The sequence below is a fragment of the Protopterus annectens genome, chromosome 1.part0, assembly GCF_019279795.1.
Source record: "Protopterus annectens isolate FY-2018-M chromosome 1.part0, PAN1.0, whole genome shotgun sequence".
Lineage (NCBI taxonomy): Eukaryota > Metazoa > Chordata > Ceratodontiformes > Protopteridae > Protopterus > Protopterus annectens.
Window position 1 is genome coordinate 1,760,995,538 of NC_056725.1, and position 27,115 is coordinate 1,761,022,652.

Here is a 27,115-nt window from a genome sequence, read left to right on the forward strand (position 1 = left end):
TAGAAATTGTTATAAATTTACTGCATAGTTATGCAAATTCTCAGAAACACTTACATTATTGTAAAAAAAAAAATCTGTATTTTGTATTTCTATACTACTGCTTTAAAATATATCACATGACAATTTCTTCCAGAATAGAGTTATAAAGTTATTTATGCTTGTCAATCAGATGAATTAAATGAGTTATAGTAATGTATATGTTTGGAACATAAGTTTTTAACACAGATTAGTATGCAGCAGTCAAGTAGATTTTCAAAAACACTTGAATAAATGTTTCATTTTCTATGCCTTCTAAAATAAGACATTTACTTACTACAAGAAACTGCATCATTTAAAATCATTATAACTGACATATTTTATGAATTACAACATAGATATTTAAGTAATTATATAAAATAACTCACATTTAAATGTCAAAGAGTTCATTTTCCTTCACATAGTCGCATTTGCATCAGTTCTACTTCCTGGTAGAGTGTTCTTCCTGAATCTGTGATGTGTCAGTGTGATATCTGGGTCAAAGGTCAGATTGACTGCTTTCAGCTTCTCTGTGAGAATTCTGAGAGTTGAAGCTTTTGAAACAATTCGAGGACACTGTGCATGAGGTAGCCCACATCCCAGATTGTGTCCCTTAACATTTTGGCGGGAAACTTGTTAAAAACTAGTGACAAACATTCATTTAGCAGTGTAAATGCATCTAAACATGACAAAACCTTTGCAATGTATTTTACAGGTTATTACAGCCTCTATGTAAGTGAAATTAAGCCCAAAGTTATTAATAAGTAATAAAACTCAATATTTTTGTCCCAACTCAATTTTTATGCAAATCTTATTATTTACTGTGTCTATATGATCAAAAGCATTTTTATATATTAATATGAGAAAAAAAAATAAAGAGAAAGAATAAAGAAAAGAAAAAGAGAGTAGAAAATAAGAGTGTAAAGCAGAAATAAAAAAATGTAAGAGAAAGCTATAAGAAGTATATACAATGGAATATTACTTACTGTTTATATTAATAGAGTTAAAAATAAAACATATTATTTACTATTATTTAGTTCTAATTATTATTAGTTAAAGCATGACAGATTATTTACAAACAAGCATAAGCAGTATAATCAAGAAAGTATAATTAGGAATAGCATTTGAAGAACATATAAACTTTTTACAAGGAATAAATATGTTATTATTCCATTTATCATATTTTCATTACTCTTCTCTCCCTGCCCTCCTCCACCCTTTACCCATTACATAATCTAAATAGAATGTCATTGTTTAAACAAAGAAAAGAAGAAAAGGAGAAAAAAAAGAAAAAAAAATGTATCAAATTACTAACCTTACTTCTCTTTTTCAGAAAGAGAAACAAATTGAATAATAGCTTGTTATTAGTTCCTCAGATATTTTGACTGGTTATGAAACAAAACATTTCTTTGCACACAGAGAATAACTTTGATTAAATCTTTTTCAGAACATTTGTGGCTTTCTGGAAATGCAGGAACTATATTTAAAAAAGATTAATAATGAAGTAAAATGATGAGAGAAAAAAAAAACATAGAACAAATCATTTGTTCTTTAGTCTCTTCTTCTTCTCTGAAGTCTTCCACGAAGTTTCAGTTGCCAGTCTCTTTAATGAAGGACTAGCCCATTCCATTTCCTCTATTTTATCCAAAATCTTATTTTTTAATAAACAGTAAAGCAGAGTCTAAGTCATCAAAAATTTTAGGACCATCAGGAAGGAAGATTTTTAGCTTGGCAGGAAACAGAAGGTATGTTTTAAACTGTGCTTTTTAAGCTCCCTTATTAGTGGCAGAAAAACTTTTCTTTTAGCTATTACCAAGGAAGAATAGTCATTGTCAAAACGCACAGTTGTCTCATTAATCTTAACAGGAGCTTTAGCCCAAGCAGATTTAAGAACCATCTCTTTATCAAAAGATGATAGAAATCTAACTATAACTGATCTAGGATAGTTTTTGTTAGAGTTAGTATTAGCTATAGATCTATGTGCTCTTTCGATACCAAAAGAGAATGCTTCAGGTAAGTCTAAAGTTTTAGGGAGCCATGTTGTTAAAAAAGAAGTCATATTGTTACCTTCAATATTTTCTGGCAGTCCAAAAATCCTAATGTTATTGCGCCAAGATCTATTTTCCAGGTCATCCAGCTTTGTTTGTAAATGTGTATTTTGTTTCAGCAGAAACTCAATGTTGATTTCCTCTTCTTGGATTCTATTTTCCATGTCATTCACAGCTTTTTCTATGCCTGTCATCTGGATCTTCTGTTGTTGCAGGTCTATATGTAACAAGTCTATTTGTTTTGTAGTTTTTTCTATGCAGGTATCAATTTTAGTATCCATTTTATCCATCTTAGCAGTAAGTTGCTGGATTATAGTTATCAGAGACTGAAGTTCTTTCTTGATGCTGGAGTCTTGAGAATTTGTCTTACTGGAACTCATTTCAGACTGATAAACTGACAGGAAAATTTCCAATGTGATTTCTGACAGGAATATTGTTAAAATTTCCTTTCTTTTTTAGATATAGTTCAAAAACTATATAAAACAAACATATTTAGAAAGAAAATTACTTCAAAAATTAATTTATTAAGTAATTAATTCCTGTCAGTGTAATGAAATTGGTGGAGCTGAAGAAATCTGCTGCTATCCTGTGTTCATCCTTGGCCACGCCCCCACCTTGAATTATTTCTGGTGCACTAATACAAACTGCACTAGCAGTGATTCTTAGCTGAAAGCAGTTACTGACAGAAGCATACTTGACGAGCTTAAACCTTGTCTAGTTTGCACCTGACCAAAGGTAGAAAAGCTAGTGGCTATTACACCATCATATCATCAGGTGGTGTAGTGCTGCAAGGTAACAGACTGATGTTGCTGATAGTGGTTTCAATACGTTTACACATTGGCATACTGAATATTCCATGCTTCAACCATTTATGTTGCCAGGTTTTCGACATTCGGCCTCTTGACTGTTTTTTTCTGAAGTTGGTCTTTGGGAGCTAAGTATTTAACAGTGCTCTCTTTGAACTACTAGGCAATGAATAAAAATCTCATTAGCTAACCTCTCTCCTATTATGTTCATTGTGTGCTATGTACAGCAGCTGTACTTTGTGTAACGCTGTTCCATGTGTATATTACACTGACTCCTTAACTAATTGGCCGTGGCAATACCTGCACTGTGGCCCGAGTCATAGCATAAAAAAGGTAAGTGAATGAAGTCCAGATCAGGGCACAGCCTTAAAGAAAATGGAATGCATACGTTTACTGATTACAACAAAACAGACGCATTTTAATTCTCTGAAACACAGGCTCATGTTTGTGATTTGACAGTATGCATCTGTCAAATGGGAATCCTAGCCCCCTTAATGCATTCTCTCTATGTATGTAGCTGTAAATTGTGAGTTCAGGTTAGATGTGACAGCTGAACCTGACAGCCATACTTACATGTCCTCCTAATGTTATGTCACCCTGGAACACCACAATCTGTACACCCCTAAGCCTCCAATTATATTTTGCTGGAGTAGCTGGTGGACAATTAAATATATAAATGTGCAATTCTTATTAAACATCTTCTCCATGAACATAAACACCAGGTAATCAGAATATAACTTATTTCTTTACATGGGTGGACATAAAAGTCCAAGGCCCAAGCCCTCATGAACTCCCACTGGTAGCGTACTTTTGTAGATGGTGCCTTGTGATGTTTAATTGCAAAGAGTCTGTTTGGATAATTTGCTGTCTTGTGACATGCTGTCATGATAATGCCAAATAAGTGCAGGTAATTTATGAGAAAAAGATTTTCAAGTGTCAAAGTCCCTTTTTAGATAAACAAAATTCTGTTAGTTTGCCTTTGTCTCATGACGAAGGTGATGGTAGTAAGGGGAAGATTTGTTATGGGCATCTTTGGCCTGACTACAAAGGGGTAGGATAGTTTTAGAAAGTAAGACTAAAGGATATTTGCATGCCTACATTTAGATGAAGAAAAGATTAAGTGCAAAGTATTGTATTAGAATACAATATAAGTTACAAAGACATGCGTCTGGAGTGTTTCTCCCTGAGCGTCTGCTGAAAAATGGCTTTGTTCCAATTCGGACTTTCCCAGTAAACAAAATGTTAAATAAAAAAAAAACATGTTCTGAAAGACATGCTAGATGGTCTAGTAAGAATAGAATGCTTGACTCATTATATGTGGAATCCAACAAGGTACATTCTGTAGTAGGTATGGGTCACGACATATTTTTCTGACAAAGTAGCAGTAATATTTCATCTGGTTGCATTCATGTGAATAAAACACACAAGACAAATACTATCTAGCTTTGTACTAGCTATGTATCTTTTGCACATTTTTGTGGCTTTCACATGCCCCACCAGTTAGCTGCTGTACATATATTGTGTCCCAGCAAGAATAAGAACCTGAAGCCATTAATATCCATAGACGGACCACCTCATTCATCTATTTCATAGGCAGATGAGTGAGATCTGCATAACTGAAAGACAGTGTGCTGTTTTTATTCAGGCATTCCAATCTTCAAGTATCCCAGGAAATTGTAGCAACCATGAGATCAAACTATGTCTTTCATTTAACAGTGTGAAGAAATGGCAATTTGAAAGTAGTTCTCAAATAAACATCTTACCATCTTTCTGAATAAATATGCACTTCCAACTGCTGTCAAATTACTATAAAATAATTACAACACACCCCAATCCACCAGTAACAAAAGACATCAGCCCCATCTTAAAATAAAAGGCAGCAGTACATCTCCAAACTGCTAAGGAAAACCTGAAACCAACTAAAAGCCACCAGACAAAAGTTACACTGACAGCTGACAAACTAAAGATCATATAGACAACACCACACACAAGTCAATACCAGTGCAAATTTCTAACATACTAAAACAATCTTTAAAAATGCAGTTCAGAAACAGCAATGTATGGCAAACAATGACAGATGTATATATTTGATGACTTCGTACTCACCATCCAAAGCAAAATATTGCAAAGTAGATGCCCAAAAGTATTGCAACAGTATGGCGAACAGTAAAACTTGTATGATTAGGGCTTAGGTAAAGACGAAACCAAAATGCAGCCAATAGTGCAATTAGCTGGCAGGCAACAAAATTGACCTGGAAACATAATAAAAACATTTCTGAGTTATTTGCAAAAAGACAAAGGTTACTTTCTAAGTAGTTCTGATATTTCTATGGCTTACTAAAAAGCTTATACTGGAAAAAGATTACTAAACTCTTCACTTGCTATGCGTATATTCTTCCTGAAACAGTCAACTACACAAACTATTCTTTATGTGCTCAATGTGACTGAATGGGTCTGAGCTTTATGTTCTTATCTAGCCCCTTTTGACAAAGTAAGCACCCCTCTTTCTGTTACAGTAGCCAAGACATAGAGATAATCTGACAACAGCCCCCTCTGGTCCAGGAGTATAAAGTGTCAGGGTTACAGCACTGAAATACTGCAGTTATCTGCCCGAGCTTACATGATGCTGGGCCCTACATCTGCACTTGTACTCATGATATCTTGGAGGTTTTGAAAGACTTCAATAATTCAGCTCTTCTTCATCAGTTTGAAATTCATGACCACTGATGCCAAATGCTTCTGTGCAAATCACAACTTTGGCAATGGTGGTATAGAAATGAAACACATATATGTGTACACATATACATGTCACCCAACCTTCTCACTCCAACGCTCTCCGAGAGCTCTGATCTCTCATCCTCATCTTCCCTGCTCTCTTGGAACAAGTACTTACTGACTTAATATCAACTACAGAAAAAAGGAGGTAAGCAGCCTGTTAAATTAAATTTAGTTTCCATAACATTCTTTGAATTTTTCATTGTTTACTTACTAAACAGATTACATGCATATTTACAACTCATGATTCCTTTATATGATAATGTGTAGTTTTTACCTTTGTGCATTTTTTCAAAGGCGATGCCCAGATACTGCCCAATAACAGGGAAACCCATCTACAATATGCTTCTGGTGCAGTATATTTTTAATCACCCATCAAAAGGGTAAAAACTGTCCAAGTTCTGAAAATTTAGCTGACCAACTCCATTATTTTCCAAACATTAATAATGAAAATTAGAACAGGCTCAGCTATTGTCTTTAGGCGCCATTACAGAAACAGAGGATACCTGTGATTTCACTACTGCCATTGTATGCCAGCAGAATGAGAAGACATCTCTTCCTTATGTCTAGCATGAGTCATACACAGAGGACTTGAAATGGATTCTGGGAAGGGTTCATGAAAGCAGTAAAACAAGACCATGTTAATATGGCAGGCCCCATGACAAACATTCTGTGAAAAAACATACTAAAATTTTATAAGCGGCATGTGGAATAATTGTGATCCATTAAAAATAGCTCAGAAAACAAAGATGCAATAAAAAAAAGGTATTTTTGAGTTCCAAGGAGGAGTTTTATTTTAAACATACACTGATTAATTCACAATTGGAGACCTAGATGAACAGTTATGAATTAACCTGCAAGAATGCAAATGTTTGAGGCTGCCATTGCATGTTTCCTGAATCTGATAACCTACAATACCTTTCAGTTAGCAAAAATTAAGTCAGAACTGATAAGAAATAACACACTGCCTAACCGTAGTGCAGGCAAGCAAGGATGTGTTTTAGTCATCTTTGTAAAAATGCAAGCAAATCACTATGACACAAAGGAAGAAGCACAAACACGAGCTATGAGGGGAAAAAAAAACAGTTTCACACATGGGCAGCAGGATTAGACCAATGTGCAGAATAATGCTGCTGTAGTCCCTTATTATGCCAATTTAAGATCTAGGCCCCTGGTGGGTGCTTCTTTCACCCCTAGGGCTTCAAAAACAAAATACAACAAATTCATCCATCACTCCATTCGCTAATTTTATTTATTTATTTGCATTTGTTAACTAGGGAAGTCCTGTTAGGTAGAGTCCAGCTACCTTTCAGAGAATCTGAAATATTTACTTGCCAGTATAGTCCAACTGGCCAACAAGTGTCTATTTTCAGTGGAGTCCTGGGGAGAAAAACACCATAAGTTTACAGACAAAAGAAAAATTTACAAGAGAGACATTAGAGTAGTAGTATACAAATTGTAGACTTTACAACCATTAGTATATAATTAAGACGATATTCCCCCTTTTGGTTGAAAATACAAGTGCACAGAATATACAGTGAGAGTAGATAAGAATCTGGTAGAGCATTGCAAGATATTTCACAATTGAATAAGAGTATATAAATGTTTAAGTTTTTCATATATACATTCAAGCAAATATACATGTAAGAGTATACATACCTATACATGCATACATATACATATATATATATATATATATATATAGAAAATCACTTTATATCCTCGAAATACTGAAATGTCAAAATTCAGTATTTCGAAGCTATAAAGTCGAATATTTAAAACATAGAAAACTCTGAAGCACGAAATTCAAAATCTCGCACACTGGATATTTTGAATTTCACGCTACTACTGCACACGCACACACCATCCTCCCCACACACAAACACATGCTCTTTACTACATAAGAGCAGGGGGGCAAGCCCACCTGCACCCCCATGTCCCCCTACTTAAATATTCTAACTCCAAGGTCGCACTACAGACAAACACACACACACACACACACACACACACACACACACACACACACACACACCACCACCACACAAGCTACATTCTGCTCGCGCACACACATCACAGCATCAAAACACACTAACACACACCACAGTCCCTACCCAAAACCCTTAACACACACACACACTTACCTGAATCCATAACCACAGCGGAATCTCAGAAGCGTGAAATTCAAAACCTCTGGTATTTGAGGTTCTGAATTTCGTGCTTCTGAGCTATTGCTCTTTTCAGGACTCCACTTCATGGGCTCGAAATACTAAATTTTGACATTTTAGTATTTCAAGCATCTAAAGTGAATCCATACATATATATATATATATATATATACACATACACAGGCATAGATATATATATATATATATATATATATATATATATATATATACACATACACACACACACACACGTACATACTCTCCTATATAGGTTATTGCTCACACACGGATAGGTATAGTTAGATGGTGTTGTTTGTGTTGTCCAGGACAGATGGGCTATAGAAATAGTAAGTGGACGAGGCTTCAGGGGGTCAATTACAGTTGCACAGATGGTTGGTGAAGAGGTATGTTTTAAGTAAGTTTTGAAGGAGGGTGTGGATTTTTGTAGTCTTGAGGTCAGGGGGAAGGTTGTTCCATATTTTTGCTATTTCATGAACAAATAGTGATTCCCCGGAGCTGTTTTTGCATGTTATGGTTTCGATTAAGGCTTTGTTATAGGACCAAAGTTGTCTACTTGAAATGTAGAAGTTCACCATGCCAGTCAGGTCGGGGGGTTTCTCGGGATAGTACAGAATTAGATGAGCTAGGCTGAGTTGATGGTACCTTAATAGGTTCGGAAATTCAAGCCAGTGCAAGGTTTGTAGGGAAAGGCAGTGGTGGGATCGTGATTTGGCATTGGTAGTGAATCTAGCGATTTTGTTGTAACAGATGGAAAGTTTATTAAGGTCAGTTTTGTAAAGATTAGTTAGAATTGGGGATGCATAAATTAGAGTAGATAGCAGGTGGGTCCTGGCTATTGGAATTTGAGATTCGGTGGTTAGATAACTTTTACAGCGATAGAGGGAACCTAGCTTTTTGTGGACTTTAGTGATGGTTGTTGATACGTACTTTGTGAATTTGAGTTGGTGGTCAATGTTAACTCCTAGGAGTTTAGCCTCAGTGACGGGTGATTTGGGTTTTGCTGGCGGAGAGTATAGAGAAGGTAAGGTTGCTCGTTTTAGTAGAGTGGAATAGCATTAGTTGTGTTTTCTTGGGATTTAGTATGAGTTGTTAAGCCAGTTCTCTATTTCAGAAAAGGCTTGTTGGGCTTTTTGTTGAAGAAGTTGGATGTTGGGTGCAGAGCATATGAGAGTTGTGTCATCAGCGTTTTGCACTATGTCGGCTTTAGAGGTCGCTGAGTGGAGTTGGTTTGTGAAGATAGCTATCCAAATCTCTCAAATATCCTTTTTTGATTTCTGAGCCCTTTACACACCAGGGAACTGCATTTGCAATTATATGCTTTTGGATTTGTGTCAGAAAAGCCATTGAAAGAGAACATCCCTGTGATCAGGATAAACATTTATCCCCAAAAGGTAATGTTTCAGGGTGGTGAAGGCATACATAATAGATCTTTTTCGACAGGTGAGTAGCAATTCTTTGCATTACTAAGTTTCCTTCTAGTATAAGCAATGTGGTATTTTCCTCCTTCCACAGTACGAGACCAAATTCCTGTCATGCCTACCTGTGAACACAGTAGAATTACTTCACAAAGTCAACAGCTATGAGTACAGGCTCAGACCATAGCATACTCTTTAGTCATCTAATGGCTGGTTCCACTGTATTTGTCCACTTCACTTTCAGTGGAGTCTTACCTTTAGTCAGGTCAGTCAGTGTAACAAGCAATACTGGCAAAATTATGTTTAGTTTTGTCAGTCAGGGACAAGCAAATTCAAGAACAAACATGTGATAACATCTAGCCAAGCTAAAAAAAAAATTCAATTGCTTTTTCATGCTGGAATGGACAATTCTGCACACTAATTTCACTTCTTCAGTCTATGGTTTCACAAGCCCTCATAGCCCAGACAGTGGGCTTCTACCATCTCTAATGTGTACTTAGCTGGATTACACCACAATAGATTTATGCCTAAAGTTTTAAATGGTTTGGAATTTCATTAAATGGCTAACCCACTCTTCAGAGAATATTACAGTAACCTCAAGATAAGCTGCTGCATAAATGGTTGGGACCTAACCATTTTTTTCCATCAGCTTCTGAAAAGATGCATGCACTCCACAGAGACCAAAAGCAACACTTTATAATGCTACAGGCCACCCTCTCAAACTCAGGAAACCCACACAGCCTTCCTGAAGACACTGGAGGGTATAAATGTATCACCAAACACCATCATATTGGGTGACTTCAACTACCCGAATATAGACTGGGAACATTACTCAAGCCCCAACTTTCTAGCCCAAAGGTTCCTGGAGTTCATAAATTCAAATGCCATGGAACAACTAGTCACCGTCCCCACAAGAGGAGAAAATTTACTAGATCTCATCATCACAAACATGGGGACAAAATGCTCCACACCGGAAGTATATCCCTCTTTGGTGAGATCAGATCATAAACTAATCTCACTAGAAATCCACATCCCGCCCCCACCCCAAACAAAAAAGACCACAGTGAAGAACTTCTCTAAAGCAAACTTCACAATACTCAAGACAGGTGTGGTATCCTTCAAGGCCCCGAACCAATGGAAACCACAACCCAAGCTGCGGAAGCCCTTACAAATGCCTTCTATGAACACCTTCAGGACTGCATGGATCAGGCAATCCCAAATAAAACCAAGACTCTTTCCACCAAGGGCAAACGTCCAGTCTGGTGGACCCCAGCCATAAACAAACTTTACAATAAGAGGAGAAAGCTATTACATGATAGAGCAAAATCCCAAAAAGGGAAGGCATCTTTGATCAGTACTAGCAAGAAACTAAGATCCCTCATAAAATCATCCAAGGCCAACTTTGAAAAAAAAATTGCCATAGATTCAAAAGACAATCATAAGGCCTTCTTCAGCTATGTCAGAAACCTGGGTGGAAACTCCCAGATATGCTCAGAATTATTCCAAAATGATACAAAAATCACTGAACCCACAGACATTGCCAACATACTGGCAGACAGGTTCAGCGCAAACTTCACCCCTCTCTCCCCCCCCCAAAAGGAGAGATAACTATCCCAACAGAGTGTAGCCTCCCAGACATCTCAAATGCGCAGGTGAAAGCTGCTCTCTCTAAAGCTAAAAACACAGCATCAATGGGACCGGATGGTGTCCCCGGCTGTGTGCTACATGAACTCAATGAAGAACTAAACCCGCACATAAGGCAGCTGTTTAATCTTAGCCTTACCACAGGATATGTGCCCAAGGAGTGCCGTACGGCAACTGTGGTCCCACTCCACAAAGGCGGTGCCTCTACGGACCCTGGTAATTACCGCCCCATAAGCTTAACAAGCCTGGTCTGCAAAGCTATGGAGAGGATCATAATGGAACTCATAAACAAGGACATAGGGGACTTGCAGACCTTGGACCCAACCCAGTTTGGCTTTGCCAAGGGCAGATCTTGCCTTTTGAACTTGGTCGACTTCTTCAAAACAGTTACCAAGGCCATTGATGAGGGAAAGGCAGTCCATACAGCCTACCTTGACCTTGCAAAAGCTTTCGACACAATACCCCACTCGGGTATCATAGAGAAACTTACCAGCTTAAATGTAAACCCATATGTCACAAGATGGGTTGCAAACTGGCTAAAGGACAGAACCCACAGAGTTAGAGTTGCTGGAGCCATGTCAGACTCCAAGCCGGTTACAAGTGGTGTCCCACAGGGCTCAGTCCTTGGCCGCCTATTGTTCGGCATCTACTTCTCAGAAGTACAGGCAAACATAGGAGGACTATGGCTGACAAAGTTTGCAGATGACTGCAAACTGGGTGCCATAGTGGATAGTACATCGGACACAGACATCCTTCAGAGGGGTCTCACGGAAACTGATAGCTGGTGCCAGAGCCATGGCCTGAAGTTAAACGCAAAAAAGTGTATAGTCATACCCTTCGGGAAAAACAAGGTAACCCCAAGCTACCATATAGGTGGCAACCCACTAAGCACAGAAGAGGTTATCAGGGACCTGGGTACCCAGGTTGACAGTGGCCTCTCGTTTGACACTCACGTTGCTAAAGTGGTTGAAAGACCTTCTACATTGCCCATCTGATCATGAAGGGATTCACATCCAGATCAAGTGAGGTCATTGTTCCCTGTACTCTTCACTTATCAGACCAATGATCGAGTACAATGCCCCATTCGGGATGTATCTCACCCGACACCTGCAGCAATTGGAGAGACCCCAAAAGTTCCTCACCAAAAGGATAAAGGGACTCCAAAACCTGTCATATACTGCCAGACTGAAGAAACTCCAACTCTATTCAGTTGCATACCGTCTGCTCAGAGGTGACCTGTGCCTGACATACAAGGCCATGACCAACCCGGAATTAATGGACATGCTCCACCTCAAAAAATCCAAATCCACCAGAACCACTAGAGCAAGTGACTTAAACCTTAGCACGGATATAAATAGGACGTGCTGGAGGGATAGATTTATCACCCAGAGACTCCCCATGCTGTGGAATAAAATCCCGGTCCTTGTGAGGCAGAGCACCTCACTGGCTCTGTTCAAGAGAAATCTTGACCAGTGGATGGGAGATTGTAGGTTTACCCCGGGAATCATCTCTGTGTCACTGCTGGACAGAGGCACAACAAACTAATGGGCACATTATTTCTAACATAAGGGGTGGCGTAAGCCACATAACTTTGAGCTAGGCTTATAAATGCCTTAGGGCAGATAGCCTAGTATAAACCTATGAACCTATAATGGATGAGTCCATCAGATGTAGAAAATGCCATTTTTCCTTAGCATTTGGGGCTAGTGGGATTTGCCAATTGCATTTCATTATGTCCAATGTGGAAGAAAACCCAGTCTTGCCCAGTTTCTCAATCAGGCCATCCACTCAGTGCATAAAATGCAAATCAAATTTAAATATGATGTTTAGCTTCCTGACGTCAATGCAAAATCTTACAGACCCGTCAAACTTGGATATCAGTACAAATGAACAGTTCCACCAGTCTGGGATCCTTCCATAACCCTAAATGTATACATCTTTTAGACTTTGTCCCTGACTGCTTGGCATTGGGACTTAAACACAGTATGGTTGAAGTTGCACACCACAAAATGTTTTTTACATTCTGCTGAATTAAACTGGTTTTACCAAGCAATTTGGAGAATAATATATCCTTATTTATGAGTACAAATTCATTTACTTCCTGTTTCTGACACACTGATCGTGCCTCCCCTATACTGATTTCAAGACATGCGGCAGGAACCTTAACTTCCCATGGAAGCATACATACTACAAAAACATCAGAAGAAGTTTCTATCTATGGTTACAGAACATTAATGTGACACAACTGTTCTAGCTTTGGTTTTCCCTCCACCTCTCACCATTAATTCTCTTTGCTTACTTCAAAAAGGGCCTTGCTATTTTGTAAGGAACTAGTTCTATGCAGTGGCTATAAATCCAAGTACCTTATCTGCTCTCTCAAATAAGCATTTATTTTACAGATGTTCTGCTTTGCCTTCTCAATATGTTCTCTTACTACATCTATAACAGTTATTAACCTGTTCTGCATGTCATAAAAATGTCCCGTTGCTCTTTTAAAGGGGGTGTTTTCTTCATTATATTCCTTTTGCTACATCTAGCAAGCCTTGGGGAAGTTTTCCATACAGCAAGTTTTGGGAGTACTTCTCTTATATCAAAACTATTGCAGCAGCTGTTGTCAGTTTTTTGCTGTACACCTCAACAGCCCTTCACAACACAATTTAAAGTCTTGTTGGAGTGTACAACCAGCCCATCTCTTTAAAGGTGGAATTCAGTTGTCCTTAGCCATTCACTTTGAAGCTCTGGCAAAGTTCATGTATTACTCTGGACATTAACAGGGTGCTTTGGTCAGTAAGAATTTCTTGGGGAACCCCACCCAACCTACACAGGAGCACTACTAGTTCTTCTGCTATTGACGTTACAATGACCCTCTGTCTCAGTACATTTTGCTGCATAATCATAGAGACAGACATTATTCCATGTCTCAAGTAGACCCCTTTTGTAAGTTAATATGAAGTGTCCTATTCAATTTGTATGCAGCAAAATGTCCAAAAATTGTATTTACATTTATGTGAGGTTCTAGCCACAGTTTAAAAATATGTAACAAATCTGCCATTTAAGCTCTTCCAGTTTGTTAATACAAAATGCCAGTTTATGAAATTTACAGAACTGTACTTCAGGCGAACACTTAATCCTTATTAAAATCTCTTTCTCTAATCTCTGATAATCATGCACATTAGAGTCTGCCAAACTCATGTAGGTTTCCATGGCTGTTCCATTTATTTGGGATGATAGAATTAGGATTGATTTTACCAAGCCTATCTTTGCAGAGCTGCAAACCTTTTAAAAGTAGCTAGGTAAGCTTGCATGTTATTCTCAGGTACAGGCTTTTTAGGGTTGTAATGGGATTCTTGACACCCCAAGAAGTGGGCAGCTGATTTAACAGGGAAGAAATCTGCTACTGGAGGATTTGCAGGTATTGATCTGTAGCAGCACATCTCTTCTGTAAAGCAACAATGAACTGCTCAGTTCATTAGTCAGTTCCTTCTTTAAACTGGACCAAATGGCAGTCAGCTTCTACACTTAAGGGCAGCCACAGATTTTATTAATGCCTCAACATTCTCTTTATTCTTTTCCTAGCAGGATTCAGTATCCATAGTCAGCATGCACAAGAATGTGTCTCTGACAAACAGTAAACTACAACTATAGTAATTAACACAAAGTTGCTTTTGTGGCGCTCGTGCCCTGGCCCAGCAATCAAGGAGCCTCAATCCTCACCACTAACACCAGAGAAGGCGTCTCATATACGAGGAAAGGATAACAAATACACACAGTAAAGGGCAATTTCCCTTAAGAGCACACAGAGATCACAGTCAGACCGGGGCTGGTTGCTCCCTTGCTCCCCAGGTGCTCAATAAGACTACCTACTGGCACAGCTATAGGGTCCAGATCTCAGCCAAGTGGGCAAGCTAAAACCTCTAGCACCCTCTCTGTCCAACCAGTGCTTCGTGTTCCTGCCCAAGTAGCTGACACACACACACTTTGAGATAAGAGTTTATACAACCACACAGACACTTCTGGGGAAGGCTGGCACAGGTTCTCCAATTGTGTCCCTTTCTCCAAGACTATACAGTAGTTCCACTTGCCACTACCCATTAATACTTATCAGCTACTCAAAGGCCCTTAAAAGGGTGTCCAATTATTACTGTGCAATATTATTATCCAATTGGTAAGTGTGACTAATCAGTCAAGGCTTATTAGAGTGGCTTTGTACAATAAACTCTATAAATATGAAATGTACTCTAGAGCTTAACTTATCTCTACACAAACCAGCCACAGTTAAAAGGTTTTAAATATTTAATAATAAATAATTAAAACCACAAGACAATACTTTCTACTACACAGTGCTAGTCAAAAGAGTTCAGAGATCACACAGAAATACTTAAAATAAATCAGTAGTACAGTTCTGACATGACAGAAAAACAGTCTAAACTTTCTAATTTCTAGCTCTCTAAAAGAAAACACAAGTCTAAGATAACTTACATAAGACAACAGGCAGTGGTGAGTTGGATAGTCAGACAAAAATGCTTAATAATCTCTGGTTCTCACTGTTTAAATTGAAACTGCAGTTCTGCTAAAACATTACATCATCTTTTTACACTTCCTGGAGTTCCCAGGCTGACAGAAACTGCATTTACATTATTTTACACTTAGAGCAATAAAGGACATTCCATGTAAATTCTGGTCATTAACTTTAGCCTTAAAACAATAGGCAGGAAGCCTTCATCTAGCTGGACTAGAGCCAACTTGTAAACATGAAAGGCAGTGATTAAATAATTTTAATGTCAAAGGACCAACAAGAAATGCTAGACTTAGCTTTCTTTACAGCAGATGGCAATGTTGCCACATTGTTTTAAGTTCAACATTTCACATTTACAAATGACAGAATTATCTGCACAATTCTATCTGGCTAGGCTGGCAGCCTTCACCCATCTCTACCAGTCTTCAGAGCTTTATGTTGTTTTAGTTAACAAGCATGATTGCATAAGACAGGAATATGTTTGTGATACTGACGACAAGTGTTGTACTCCCCAGTCATTATACTGTTATTGTTAGAAACAAAATGCCCAATGCTGCAAAGATTTATTTATTTATTTATTTGTGGGGAGAAAAGCTACAAATGCATTACTTATAGAGTAACAGTAATGCAACTTACACTTACAATAGTAATTACAATAAGTAATAGAGAGAAATATTAACCCAAATACACCGAGGTAAATACATGGTCATCAAAGCAGTGTGCAATGCTAAAAACAGCAGTAAATCATGACAAACTGTTAGGAATTAAATACACATTTGCAAAGCTCAGAGTACAGCAGATGGTTATTTAAGTGACAAGAGAAGACTTTATATACCAGTTAATAACCACAGAGATTTATTTACCACAAGGAACCAGAATGGATCAACTGAGAATAAAAGCCAATCTGATGTGCTGTCTTGGAAATTAGTGAATTAAAGTGGACTGGAACAAGTCATTTTACATCAGATAATCATTGCACCTTCCATTGTGGACAAGAATCTTTCAGATGAACTGGAGTAGCTCAAATGGTTAGTAAAAAAGTTTCAAAAATTTGTGCTAAATTACACCTCAATTAAAATCCAAGGCAAACCATTGAACAATACTATATGCTACAAGTGCAGACATTGAAGAGAAGAAAGTTGATCGGTTTTATGGGGATCTGCAGCATCTGCTGCTAAACATTAATAAGCACAAGATACAGGGCTTGATTCTAACCTTGGGTCATTGGTTAGGCTTAAATTGGCCCTTCAAGGCAGTTAGGCTAGAATGCCGCTATGAACCTATTCATCAGATATGACTAGAATGCTACAGCTGGCACTTGTAGAGCAGTTAGAATAATGGGCATGTTTGACACAAGTATACAAAATAAAGCAGAGCATACACTACTTGAATTTTATGAAGATAATTCACTGATTGTAGCAAAGACTCTTTCAACATACTAAAAGTTTGCTTTATACAGCGATATTCAAATCCGACTTCAGACCAGTGACAAGTGGAGTACCACAGGGTTCAGTCCTGGGTCCTCTCCTGTTTGGTATCTACTTCTCTAAAGTACAGGTTAAGACAGAAAGTCTTTGGCTAACGAAGTTCGCAGATGACTGTAAACCAGGAGCCATAATCGGAACTCCTAACAATGTGGACATCCGACAAATGAGCCTCACTGAGACAGATGCCTGGTGTCAAAGCCATGGCCTCAAGCTCAATGCCAAAATGTGCATTGTCATCCCCTTTGGTAAAAACTCTGTACCCATGAACTACAACATAGGCGGTAGTATACTTAACACCGAAAGTGTGATAAGAGACCTTGGGACACAGATGGACAGTAGTCTCTCCTTTGATAATCACATTGCCACAGTAGTTAGGAAATCCTTCTACGTGGCACACCTCATCACAAAAGGTTTCTCATCCAGAAAAAAAAGGTCATTGTTCCTCTCTACTCATCACTGATTAGACCCATTATAGAGTACAACTCCCTTTTTGGTATGTACCTCACAAGACAACTACAACAACTGGAAGGGCCGCAGAAATACCTCACAAAGAGGATTACCAGCCTCAAACAGATGCCCTACGCAGACAGTCTAAAAAAACTCCAGCTTTACTCCATCGCATATCGCCTACTCAGAGGTGATCTCGGCCTAACATACAAAGCTATGTCAAACCCAGAGCTGTTGGACATGTTCCACTTAAAGAAATCCCAATCCCTCCGAGCTACATGCTCTAAGGGCATAAACCTTGTCACCACAATAAACAGAACATGCAGGAGGCATAGATTCCTGTTCCAGAGACTTCCCATACTCTGGAATAAACTACCTATCTATATCAAACAAAGTTCCTCATTAGCACTCTTCAAGAAAAATCTTGATGATTGGATGGGAAATAGGAAATTCACCCTGGGGATCACCTCTGTGGCTCTGCTCGACTGTGGCACAGGAAAATTATTTTCTTGGGTGGCAAAAGCCAGGGGACCTTTTTGGCTGGGCTTGTATAGGCCCCAGGGCCGACAGCCTAGTACCTACCTATGAACCTATAAAGACATCAGAAACAAGACCTGGAGTGGACTATGGCTCAGATCATCAATGTTTTATCACAAAGTTTAGAATCAAGAATCAAACTGAAGAAAACATGAAAAGCCCCAAGCCAGCTATACACAAGCTTAACAATAATCTACATGTGTACTACATTGTCTCAGTGGAGGTGAAAAACAGATGTAAAGGACTACATCTGGTGGATAAAATACCTGAAATACTATTCAGATAAGCTAAATCTATGAATTATCGAAAAGGTATCAACAAAAATATTCCAAAAAGAGAAAGAAAATTAACAAGGTAAAACAGCTGTCTGTACAGGCTTTACAAGTAGCTTAGGAAAGGAGAGCAGATAGCAATGGAGATGTGGAAAATTTCCTACAATGAATGCAAAGTTCTAAAAAAAGAACATACAAGGAGGCATATTTAAACAAATATGCAGGAGTGCAAAGAAATGGAAGAAAATAATAAAACCGAGAAGAAAACCAACAGCATTAAGGGAAGTTTTCATAAAAGAAAAATGGGCATAATAAAGATGGAAGGGCCATTGCCAGCATCAGTGGCAGAGAATGAAAAAGCCCTGACTATGATCAAGGTGACCTGAGTTCAATTAGAGGATCAGGTGCTTCATAGCAAGGAAGATCGGTGTATCATAGCCAAATCATATTCAAATGGAGACCAAGGCAGGGTAATGGACCACACCACCACACTCATCGACAGCCATTCCAGTGCCTCATTACTTGTCTCTCTCCCCAATTAGTCATAAACACTGTTCAAACTTGTTTTTCCTTTTACAATGATTACAGAGGATTAGTTTTAACTTAAAGGTTTTATTTCAAGTTTTATAAAACAAAACACTGGCGATCATTTACTAAATAAAAGAGTCTCACGTTAAAAACAGACTAAGCATAAACAGCAGTAAACTTCTTTTCCCTTGAAACTCACATTTATTCAAATGCATTGAAACTCACAATAATGGAAAATGCATCTGGCAATTGGTGGATTAAATGTATCCTGGGCCCCAGGCTGCTTTCAAACAATGGGTCTAAATGGTGGATGATATTTAAGGAAACATATAAAAAATGTGTTTTAGAGTGGCAATATGATGTGAGAAAAGTACAGAAAGAGAAATATAAAAGAACATATAACAATGCATTGGAAGATTTAGAATGCAATGATAGAAAGTCCTTTGACAAAGAAAAAGAATTATATGAAAAAAATTATGAAAAAATACAAGAACTGTTATATAAGCAAATATATATATATATATATATATATATATATATATATATATATATATATATATATATATATTGCAAGACAAAAGAGAAGTATCAAGCTGCTTACCATTGCCCACAGTATGGTTCTATGTTAGAACAACGAAAAATGTGTCACACATTCACATGAGAGAATAATCAGGAAGTCAAAATTGCTACTGTGGCATCCCCCCACACCCCCCACTAAACATGTATTCCTATTCCGAGATCACACTACAGTGAGGATGAGGAAAGAGCAAATATTCTCATCTTCACTGTACTGCGATCCCAACAAATCAACATCAGCTTCCTCATTATTCACTCATGTGAGTGTTTGATGTTTAGATTTTTCGTCGTTCTAAAGTAGACCCCCACAGCATCACCCACAAACCCAACAACTGCTCAACTCTCAATGACCTATTTAAACCAAACACTAATCTTAGGTCCCTCATATCTTCCAACAAATTAAAGGGAACTAAATCCCACAACTATTTTGGAGACTCCCTCTACTCTAATAAAGTTGCCAAAACCTGGAACCTACTACCCAAACACATCATAAAAATCTGGGTAGCATTACATTCAAACTACTACTAAAAATACCTCAATAATAACTGGCCATGCTCATGCACAGCCTCAGGATAATTATAATAGGAAGTTATCTTTTCTCTACCTACTTCTACTCTGTACTAGATCAACTCTCTGACTAGATCTGTTCAGTATATATACCTACGTTTACTCCAAAACTATAAAAATAAAGAAACAAATGCATAGTATGTGTACTATTTTCCAAGATTTGTATATTTGACTCTGTATTTTTATCTAGCTTTCTTGTTAATCAAATATTGCTGTAATTTTTTCTACAATGTGTTTGGAATACTCTGATGTTTTTTGGATTTTCTTTTAAATACTTGTTGGAGCTTTTCTCCCTGGCTCTCTGCTGAAAACGGCTCCTGGCCCAGTTGGATATTACTAGGTTAACAAATAAATAATTTGTAAATGAAGACAGGAGTGTAATGAGAGAAATAAAAGTGTAAAAGGAGAAACAGAAAGAACTCAGGGAAAGATTATGAATAGTGTAATACATGTGCAAGAAATGGTTAAAGAAAAAATAAGGTAGTGAAAAAAACATGGACATTAAAAAGTTAACATAAAAAGAGAATAAAGAGTTGGAAAAGACAATTTCTTTAATTAAAAGAAGTATAAATTCACTGTTCTGAATTAAGTCGCACTACCAGTGCCATAACATAATTCCAATAAACTAAAACAAGAAAGCGACAAACACGGCAAATATAATCCAGACATTTTATTAATGAATAATGCATTATTAATTAATAAAATGCCTGTATTTTATCTGCCGTGTTTGTCACTTCCTTGTTTTAGTTTACTGGAATTTCTTTAATCAGCTAGATAAAGCATTAGACAAGTAAATATAGATTAGGCTGCAGGTCCAGATGGAATAGGATATGAAATGTATAAAAATTTATGAGATTGGCAAAATATATTTTTTAAAGATTTTGAACAACTGGTTTAATGAAGGTTTTATGTAGAAAGAATTATGTAGAGGAATACTTAAATTCATATGAAAAAAAAAAAAGAATCTAGAAGACAGCTAAAAAAATGGAGACAGATAGTATTGAATAATAATGATTATAAGATCTTTATGAAAATACAAAGAGATTTGAAACTAAAATGGAAAATATTATGGAAGATAGCTTACACAGTATAAAGAGAAAGGGTTGTCAAGAATTATTAATGATAGCTAGAGAAATTGTGGATGATATTACAAACAGAAAAGAAGAAGCAAAAATCATGATAGAAGACCTTATTAAGGCATTTGACACAACTGGACATGAAATCTTATGGATTAATAATGAAAAAATATAATATAAATGAGAAAGTTAGGAAATTATGTATGTCAGCATACAGTAATAATTAAAAATAATTGTAAATGGTTGGTTAGAACAAGAGGTATATATGAACAGTGGTGTAAGACAGGAATGTCCAATGAGTTTTACACTCTTTGGATTAGTTATAAATGCAACAGTATGTGAAATAAATTACAAAATGAAGGAGGAAGGGTATAGAACAGCTGAAGGACTAAGAATTCCAGTTCTGTTAACTTATGCAGATGACATTATAATGTAATAATAATAATAACTGCAAAAAAACTGAAAAAATTGTATAAAAGCAATAATTTGCACACATGTGTATTTAATGATGATAGGGATGTCTTTAAATAAAGAGAAAAGTAAAGGTTTAGGTGAAGTAGTAAAGATCGGGGGTATATATTTTACAATAAATGAAATTTCTGTATTAGGTATAAAATGTGGGAATAAAGATGCAAGTAGAATTCAATGGGGACAAAAACAATAGAAGAAATAAAGCAAACCTGTCTTTTCTGGGGAACATATAAATTATCATTCAGAAAAAAAAGGATAATTTGATAAATTCAGTACTGATGGGAACAACAGCATACTTAGCAAGTATATTTATGTTGCTAGCAGTACTTGAAAATGAATTATTACAGATATATATTTTTTCATTTATATGGGGTTCTAGAATAAAACCAGTAAAAAGGAGAGTTTTACATGTAAACAGAGAAGAAGGAGGTTTAGGATTAATTCAATGATTTACACTGCTTCATTATATTTGTACAAAGTGTTAAAGTGGATAAATGAAAAAGATGAGAGATTAGTAGTAAAACTGTATAAATATAAGTATGATAAATTTTGTGATAAGGTAAAAAAAAAAAAAAAAAAGAGTAAAAGAGAAAAAGAGTGTATAAATAAGGAACCAAAATATTACCAAGAAAAATATTTTTGTGGAAAATAAAAATTGATGATATAGAAAAAAAAAGACAACTATGGTATAAGAACATAGCGATAAACATTACTATGTAAAACCATGGGAAAATGTAACATATTAAAAACTTAAAGCTATAAAAATAAGAAGTAAATGGTGTAATCAGAAAGTAGAATCTCAAGATTTTTTGTGGAGACTGGTAATAGATAAATTGCCACTAACAGGAAATATGCCATATAAGAAGAAAAGTGAGAATATGTTTACATTGTCAAGAAGAATCTATGGAACATGTGTTTTTGAAATGTCAAAGAACAAAAAAGTTATGGGAAAAACTATGTAAAGAATATTCTTTGAGGATATAAAAGAAGTGGATATGACTTTATATGGATATTATAAGAACAGAAGTAAAGAATAGGCTAAAAGAATAGATAAAAGCTATTTTATGTTACATGGAAAGAAAGAATAAATGAAAAGATATTATGGTAAATGGATTTTGCCAACAATATTAAGTAAAATCAGATGGTGATTATGGAAAAAGGAGTGGGGGGGGTCTAACAGGTATTAAAATTTAGTATGATTCTGTAAACAGAATATATTTGCACACTTGTAAATATGTAAATATTTTGTAAATAAGAGTTGTTTTGTTATATAAATAAAGGACACGTACCCTTTTTGTTAAGTGCAATGGGATCTTTTACATCTACCTGACATACCACTGACTCAAGCAGATGGGGCCTCTTCTAGCATTGTGGATGAACCAGCTCAGCTTGATCTCCTACGCTTCCACAAAAGAAATGTTTTCCTAAACACTCAAACAGAAGACTTGAATCTCTGTCAACAAACAGTGGAGAGAGAGAGATTTATTACTCAATGCTTCCCTTATCTCTGGAAATATATTGTGTTACATATAAAAATAGATATGACTGTATTGATGCAAATAAATTCATCAAGGCATGACTTGTTTCCCTCTCCTGTAGGAAGGAAGATGGCATCCTATGAAGGTGGGTTGTGGCAAGGTATCTATGACTAACTCTGACTTGAAAAAACTATGAATCTATATTTTCCATTAATTCTGAATTATGAAATTCTATTTCATTAGACATTCCTCAAAAGTAACAAGGCAACCACCTGTTGCCAAGTTTAAATTTTGTCATCATTTTACAAACGCTAACAGTGGTGAAGGCTGTGTTGAAGCTGATAAATATAAAGCATATACCAGTATGCCATTATCTAGCTCAGTCATATACATTATCACAATAGGTGTTCTGCTAAGATCGTTGATTTTCTCTCTCTGAAAACATAGTGAAAATCACCCTAGAAATTTTCTGAAGTAGTGTCATCCACCGTACAGTAATAAGACTCCACTAAGTATATCAACTAAGATTTTTTTCAAACTGCTTGCTGAAAACGACTATTGAAACTTTCACACAATGATCATCCACTACCAAGAGCATCAGTGAAGAGGGTGATTCAGTTTGTGGAAAATCATCTTATACAAGGTTGCTTTGTTGTTTTTAGCATTAGACACCAACAAACTAGAACTGATAGGCAAGGTTCATAGGTGTGTACTAGACTAATGGCCCTGGGGCCTTTACAAGCCTAGCCATAGGATTACCCTGCCATCATGCCACCTGACCTTAGTTCCCAGTGCCTCTGTTGAGTAGAGCCACTGGAGTTATCCCCAGGGTGAATTTTCTATTTCCCTCCACTCATCAAGATTTTTCTTGAAGAGGGTCAGTGAAATGCTCTGTTTGACATGTATGGGAAGACTATTCCATAGCATGGGCAGACTCTGGTTTATGAATCTGTCCCTCCAGTACATTCTGTTGATTGTGGTAATGAGGCTGAGGTCTCTGGAGCATGTGGTGCAGAGGGATTGGGATTTCTTTATATGTAGCATTTCTAACAGAGATGGGTCAGACATGGCTTTGTAAGTCAATCAGAAATCGTCTATAAGTAGGCGATATGAGACACAGAATAGTTGTAGTTTTTTGAGTCTGTCCAAATAGGACAAGTGTTTAAGGCCTAGGATCCTCTTTGTGAGGTACTTTTGCAGCCTCTCCAGTTGCTGCAAGTGTCAAGTGAGGTACATGCTAAATGGGGCATTGTACTTTTTGACTGGATTAATGAGGGAAGAGTACAGGGAGACAATGACCTCTTTCTTCCTCGATGCAAAACCCTTAGTAATGAGATGTGCCACACAGAAAGACTTTCTGATCAGAGTGGCAATGTGGTGATCAAAAGAGAGGCTGCTGTCAACCTGTGCTTCCAGATCTCTCATAATGCCTTCTGTGTTCAGTGGACGACCAACGATGTGGTAAGTCATGGGAACCGTTTTTTTCCCAAAGGAGATGACAACACATTTTTTGGCATTGAGCTTAAGGCCATGGTTCTGACACCAGTCGTTGGTCTCAGTGAGGTCATTCTGTAGGATGTCAACATCACTTGGGGAGTTAATAATAGCTCCCAACTTGCAATCGTCTGTGAACCCTGTCAGCCAGAGTCTCTTCGTGTTGGCCTGGACATCAAAGACATAGATACCAAACAGGAGAGGACCCAGGCCCAAACCCTGCGGGACTCCACTCGTGACTAGTCGGCAGTCTGACCTACAGTCAGCTACTTTTACACTGTGGGTTCTATCTGTGAGCCAGTTTGCAACTCACCTAGTGACATAGGGGTTAATGGCTAGCTTAGCGAGTTTTTCTATGATTCCTGAGTGGGGAATGGTATCAAAGGCCTTGGCCAGATCAAGGTAGGCTGTATGAACCACCTTGCCTTCATCCACAGCTCTGGTGACTGACTCAAAGAAGTCAACCAAATTGAGCAGGCATGATCTACCCTTCAGAAAACCAAACTGTGTGGGATCCAGAGTTTGGAGATTCCCTATATCCTTGTTTATTAGGTTCATGATGATGCGTTCCATAGCTTTGCAGATCAGACTCATCAGGCTAATGGGGCAATAGTTCCCAGGGTCTGTAGTCGCTCCTCCTTTGTGGAGAGGGAATGACTGTAGCAGTGCACCATTCCATAAGGACAAAGCCTGAGGTGAGGCTGTGACTGAAGAGAGTACACAGATGAGCTGCCAGTTCACTCTGTAGTTCATGTAGAACACAGCCAGGGATATTTTCAGGTCCCATAGAAGCTGTATTCTTGGCTTTGGACAGTGCTGTTATAACCTGTGCAGCAGTAATACTGGGTGCCTGGCAATCTACTGGTATTTTTATTGGTCCTTTGGGGGGGGAGGGGTAATGTTGGCACTGAATCTGTCGGCCAGTATATTGGCAATATCTGTTGGCTCGGTATATGAGGTACCATTGTGCAGTAGTTCAGAGCAAATCTGGGTATTGCCATGGAGATTCTTTACATAACTATACAAGGTCTTGTGGTTGTCTTTACTATATGCTGCAATTCTATTTTCATAGCTAGCTTTAGAGGATTTAATGAGGGATCTCAACTTTTTGTTGAGGCTGACAAGGGAGTATTTCCAGTCTTGGGACTTCACCTTATTCCGAATCAGTTTCGTCCTTCTGTTGTACAGTTTGTTTATGGCAGGTGACCACCAGATTGGCTTCATTTTTTTTTGAAGGAGAGCGTCTTGGTTCTATTGGGTATGGCAAGATCCATGCATTTGTGTACATGTTCGTACAGTGCATTGATGTATGATTCGGAGGTCATGCAACTATTCTCCATTTGCATGGGTGCTGTGAAGTTAGCCACCTCTGTTTTTAGGAGCCCGAAGTTAGCTTTGGAGAAGTTTTTCAGGGTGGTTACCTTTGGAGGGGGGGGGGTGGATTTCCAAGGTGATTAGTTTGTGGTCGGATTTAACCAGGGAGGAGGTGTGGTTCTGGTTTGCCTAGATGGAAGTCTGAGCAGGCGAGCCAAGTAGGTTGTCATGGGGTATATGAGATTAAGCAAATTCAAGAAGATATTGGTATTGTCATGCTTGGACCTCTCTAATAGTTGCTTTGCACTCTGTACTGCATATTCAGCAAGGCCATTTGACTGTGGGTATTCAGGACTAATAGCAGCGTGGATAAAGTCCCACTCTTTTGCAAATCTCTGAAACAATTGACTGGTAATTGATTGTCAGAAATAAATCTGTGTGGACTACCACGGACTGAGAAAATCGATTTCAAACCAGTTCATAGGTTCATATTAGACTATTTGCCCTAGGGCATTTATAAGCCTAGCCAGAGTGTGTTTGGCTTTCGCCACCTATTTTAAATTAATTTTGCTATGCCCTTTTTCTAGGTTAGTATACTGTGCCTCTGTCCAACAGTGACACAGAAGTGATACCCGGGGTAAATCTACGACCTCTCATCCACTCATCAAGATTCCTCTTGAAGAGAGTCAATGAGGGACTCTGCCTAACCTGGACTGGGATTTTATTCCAGAGTGAAGGGAGCCTCTGGGTTATGAATCTGTCCCTCCAGCATGTCCTATTTATTTCATTGCTGAGGTTCAAGTCTCTCGAGCACATAGCTCAATGGGATTTGGATTTTCAGAGGTGCAGCATGTCCATTAATTCCGGGTTGGACATGGCTTTATACGTCAGGCATAGATTGCCTCTGAGCAGGCAGTATGCCACTGAGTAGAGCTGGAGTTTCTTTAACCGGGCAGCATATTTGAGCCCTTTGATCCTCTTGGTATGGTACTTTTGGGGTCTTTCCAGTTGCTGCAGGTGTCTGGTAAGGTACATCCCAAAAGGGGCATTGTACTCAATTATGGGCCTGATGAGGGATTAGTAAAGAGGCACGATGACCTCCCCTGATCTAGATGTGAATCCCTTCATGATTAGGTGGGCTATATAAAATGTTTTTCTAACCACTTTGGCCACGTGGTTGTCAAATGAGAGATTGCTATCAACTTGGGTCCCCAGGTCCCTAATTACTTCTTCTGTACTTAATGGATTACCACCTATGTGGTAATTTGTGGGCACTTTGTTTTTGCCAAAGGGGATGACTATACACTTTTTGGCGTTTAGCTTGAGGCCATGGCTCTGGCACCGGTTGTCTGTTTCTATGAGGCCCTTCTGGAGGATGCTTGTGTCGGCTGGAGAGTCGATTATGGCGCCCAGTTTACAGTCATCTGCGAACTTGGTCAGCCACAGTCCTTCCGTGTTGGTCT

The 27,115-nt window shown here is 37.9% G+C and overlaps 1 protein-coding gene across 3 annotated transcripts in view; it reads right to left on the bottom strand.

The window, feature by feature from the left end:
* MBOAT1 (membrane bound O-acyltransferase domain containing 1) overlaps positions 1–27,115 on the bottom strand; it is a 1,680,446-nt gene that overhangs the window by 1,369,694 nt on the left and 283,637 nt on the right. For all 3 annotated transcript variants that reach the window (XM_044069118.1, XM_044069110.1, XM_044069126.1), the window contains exon 2: positions 4,976–5,121. In XM_044069118.1, coding sequence (XP_043925053.1) covers positions 4,976–5,121 — 146 coding nt within the window. The remainder of the gene's footprint in view (positions 1–4,975; positions 5,122–27,115) is intronic.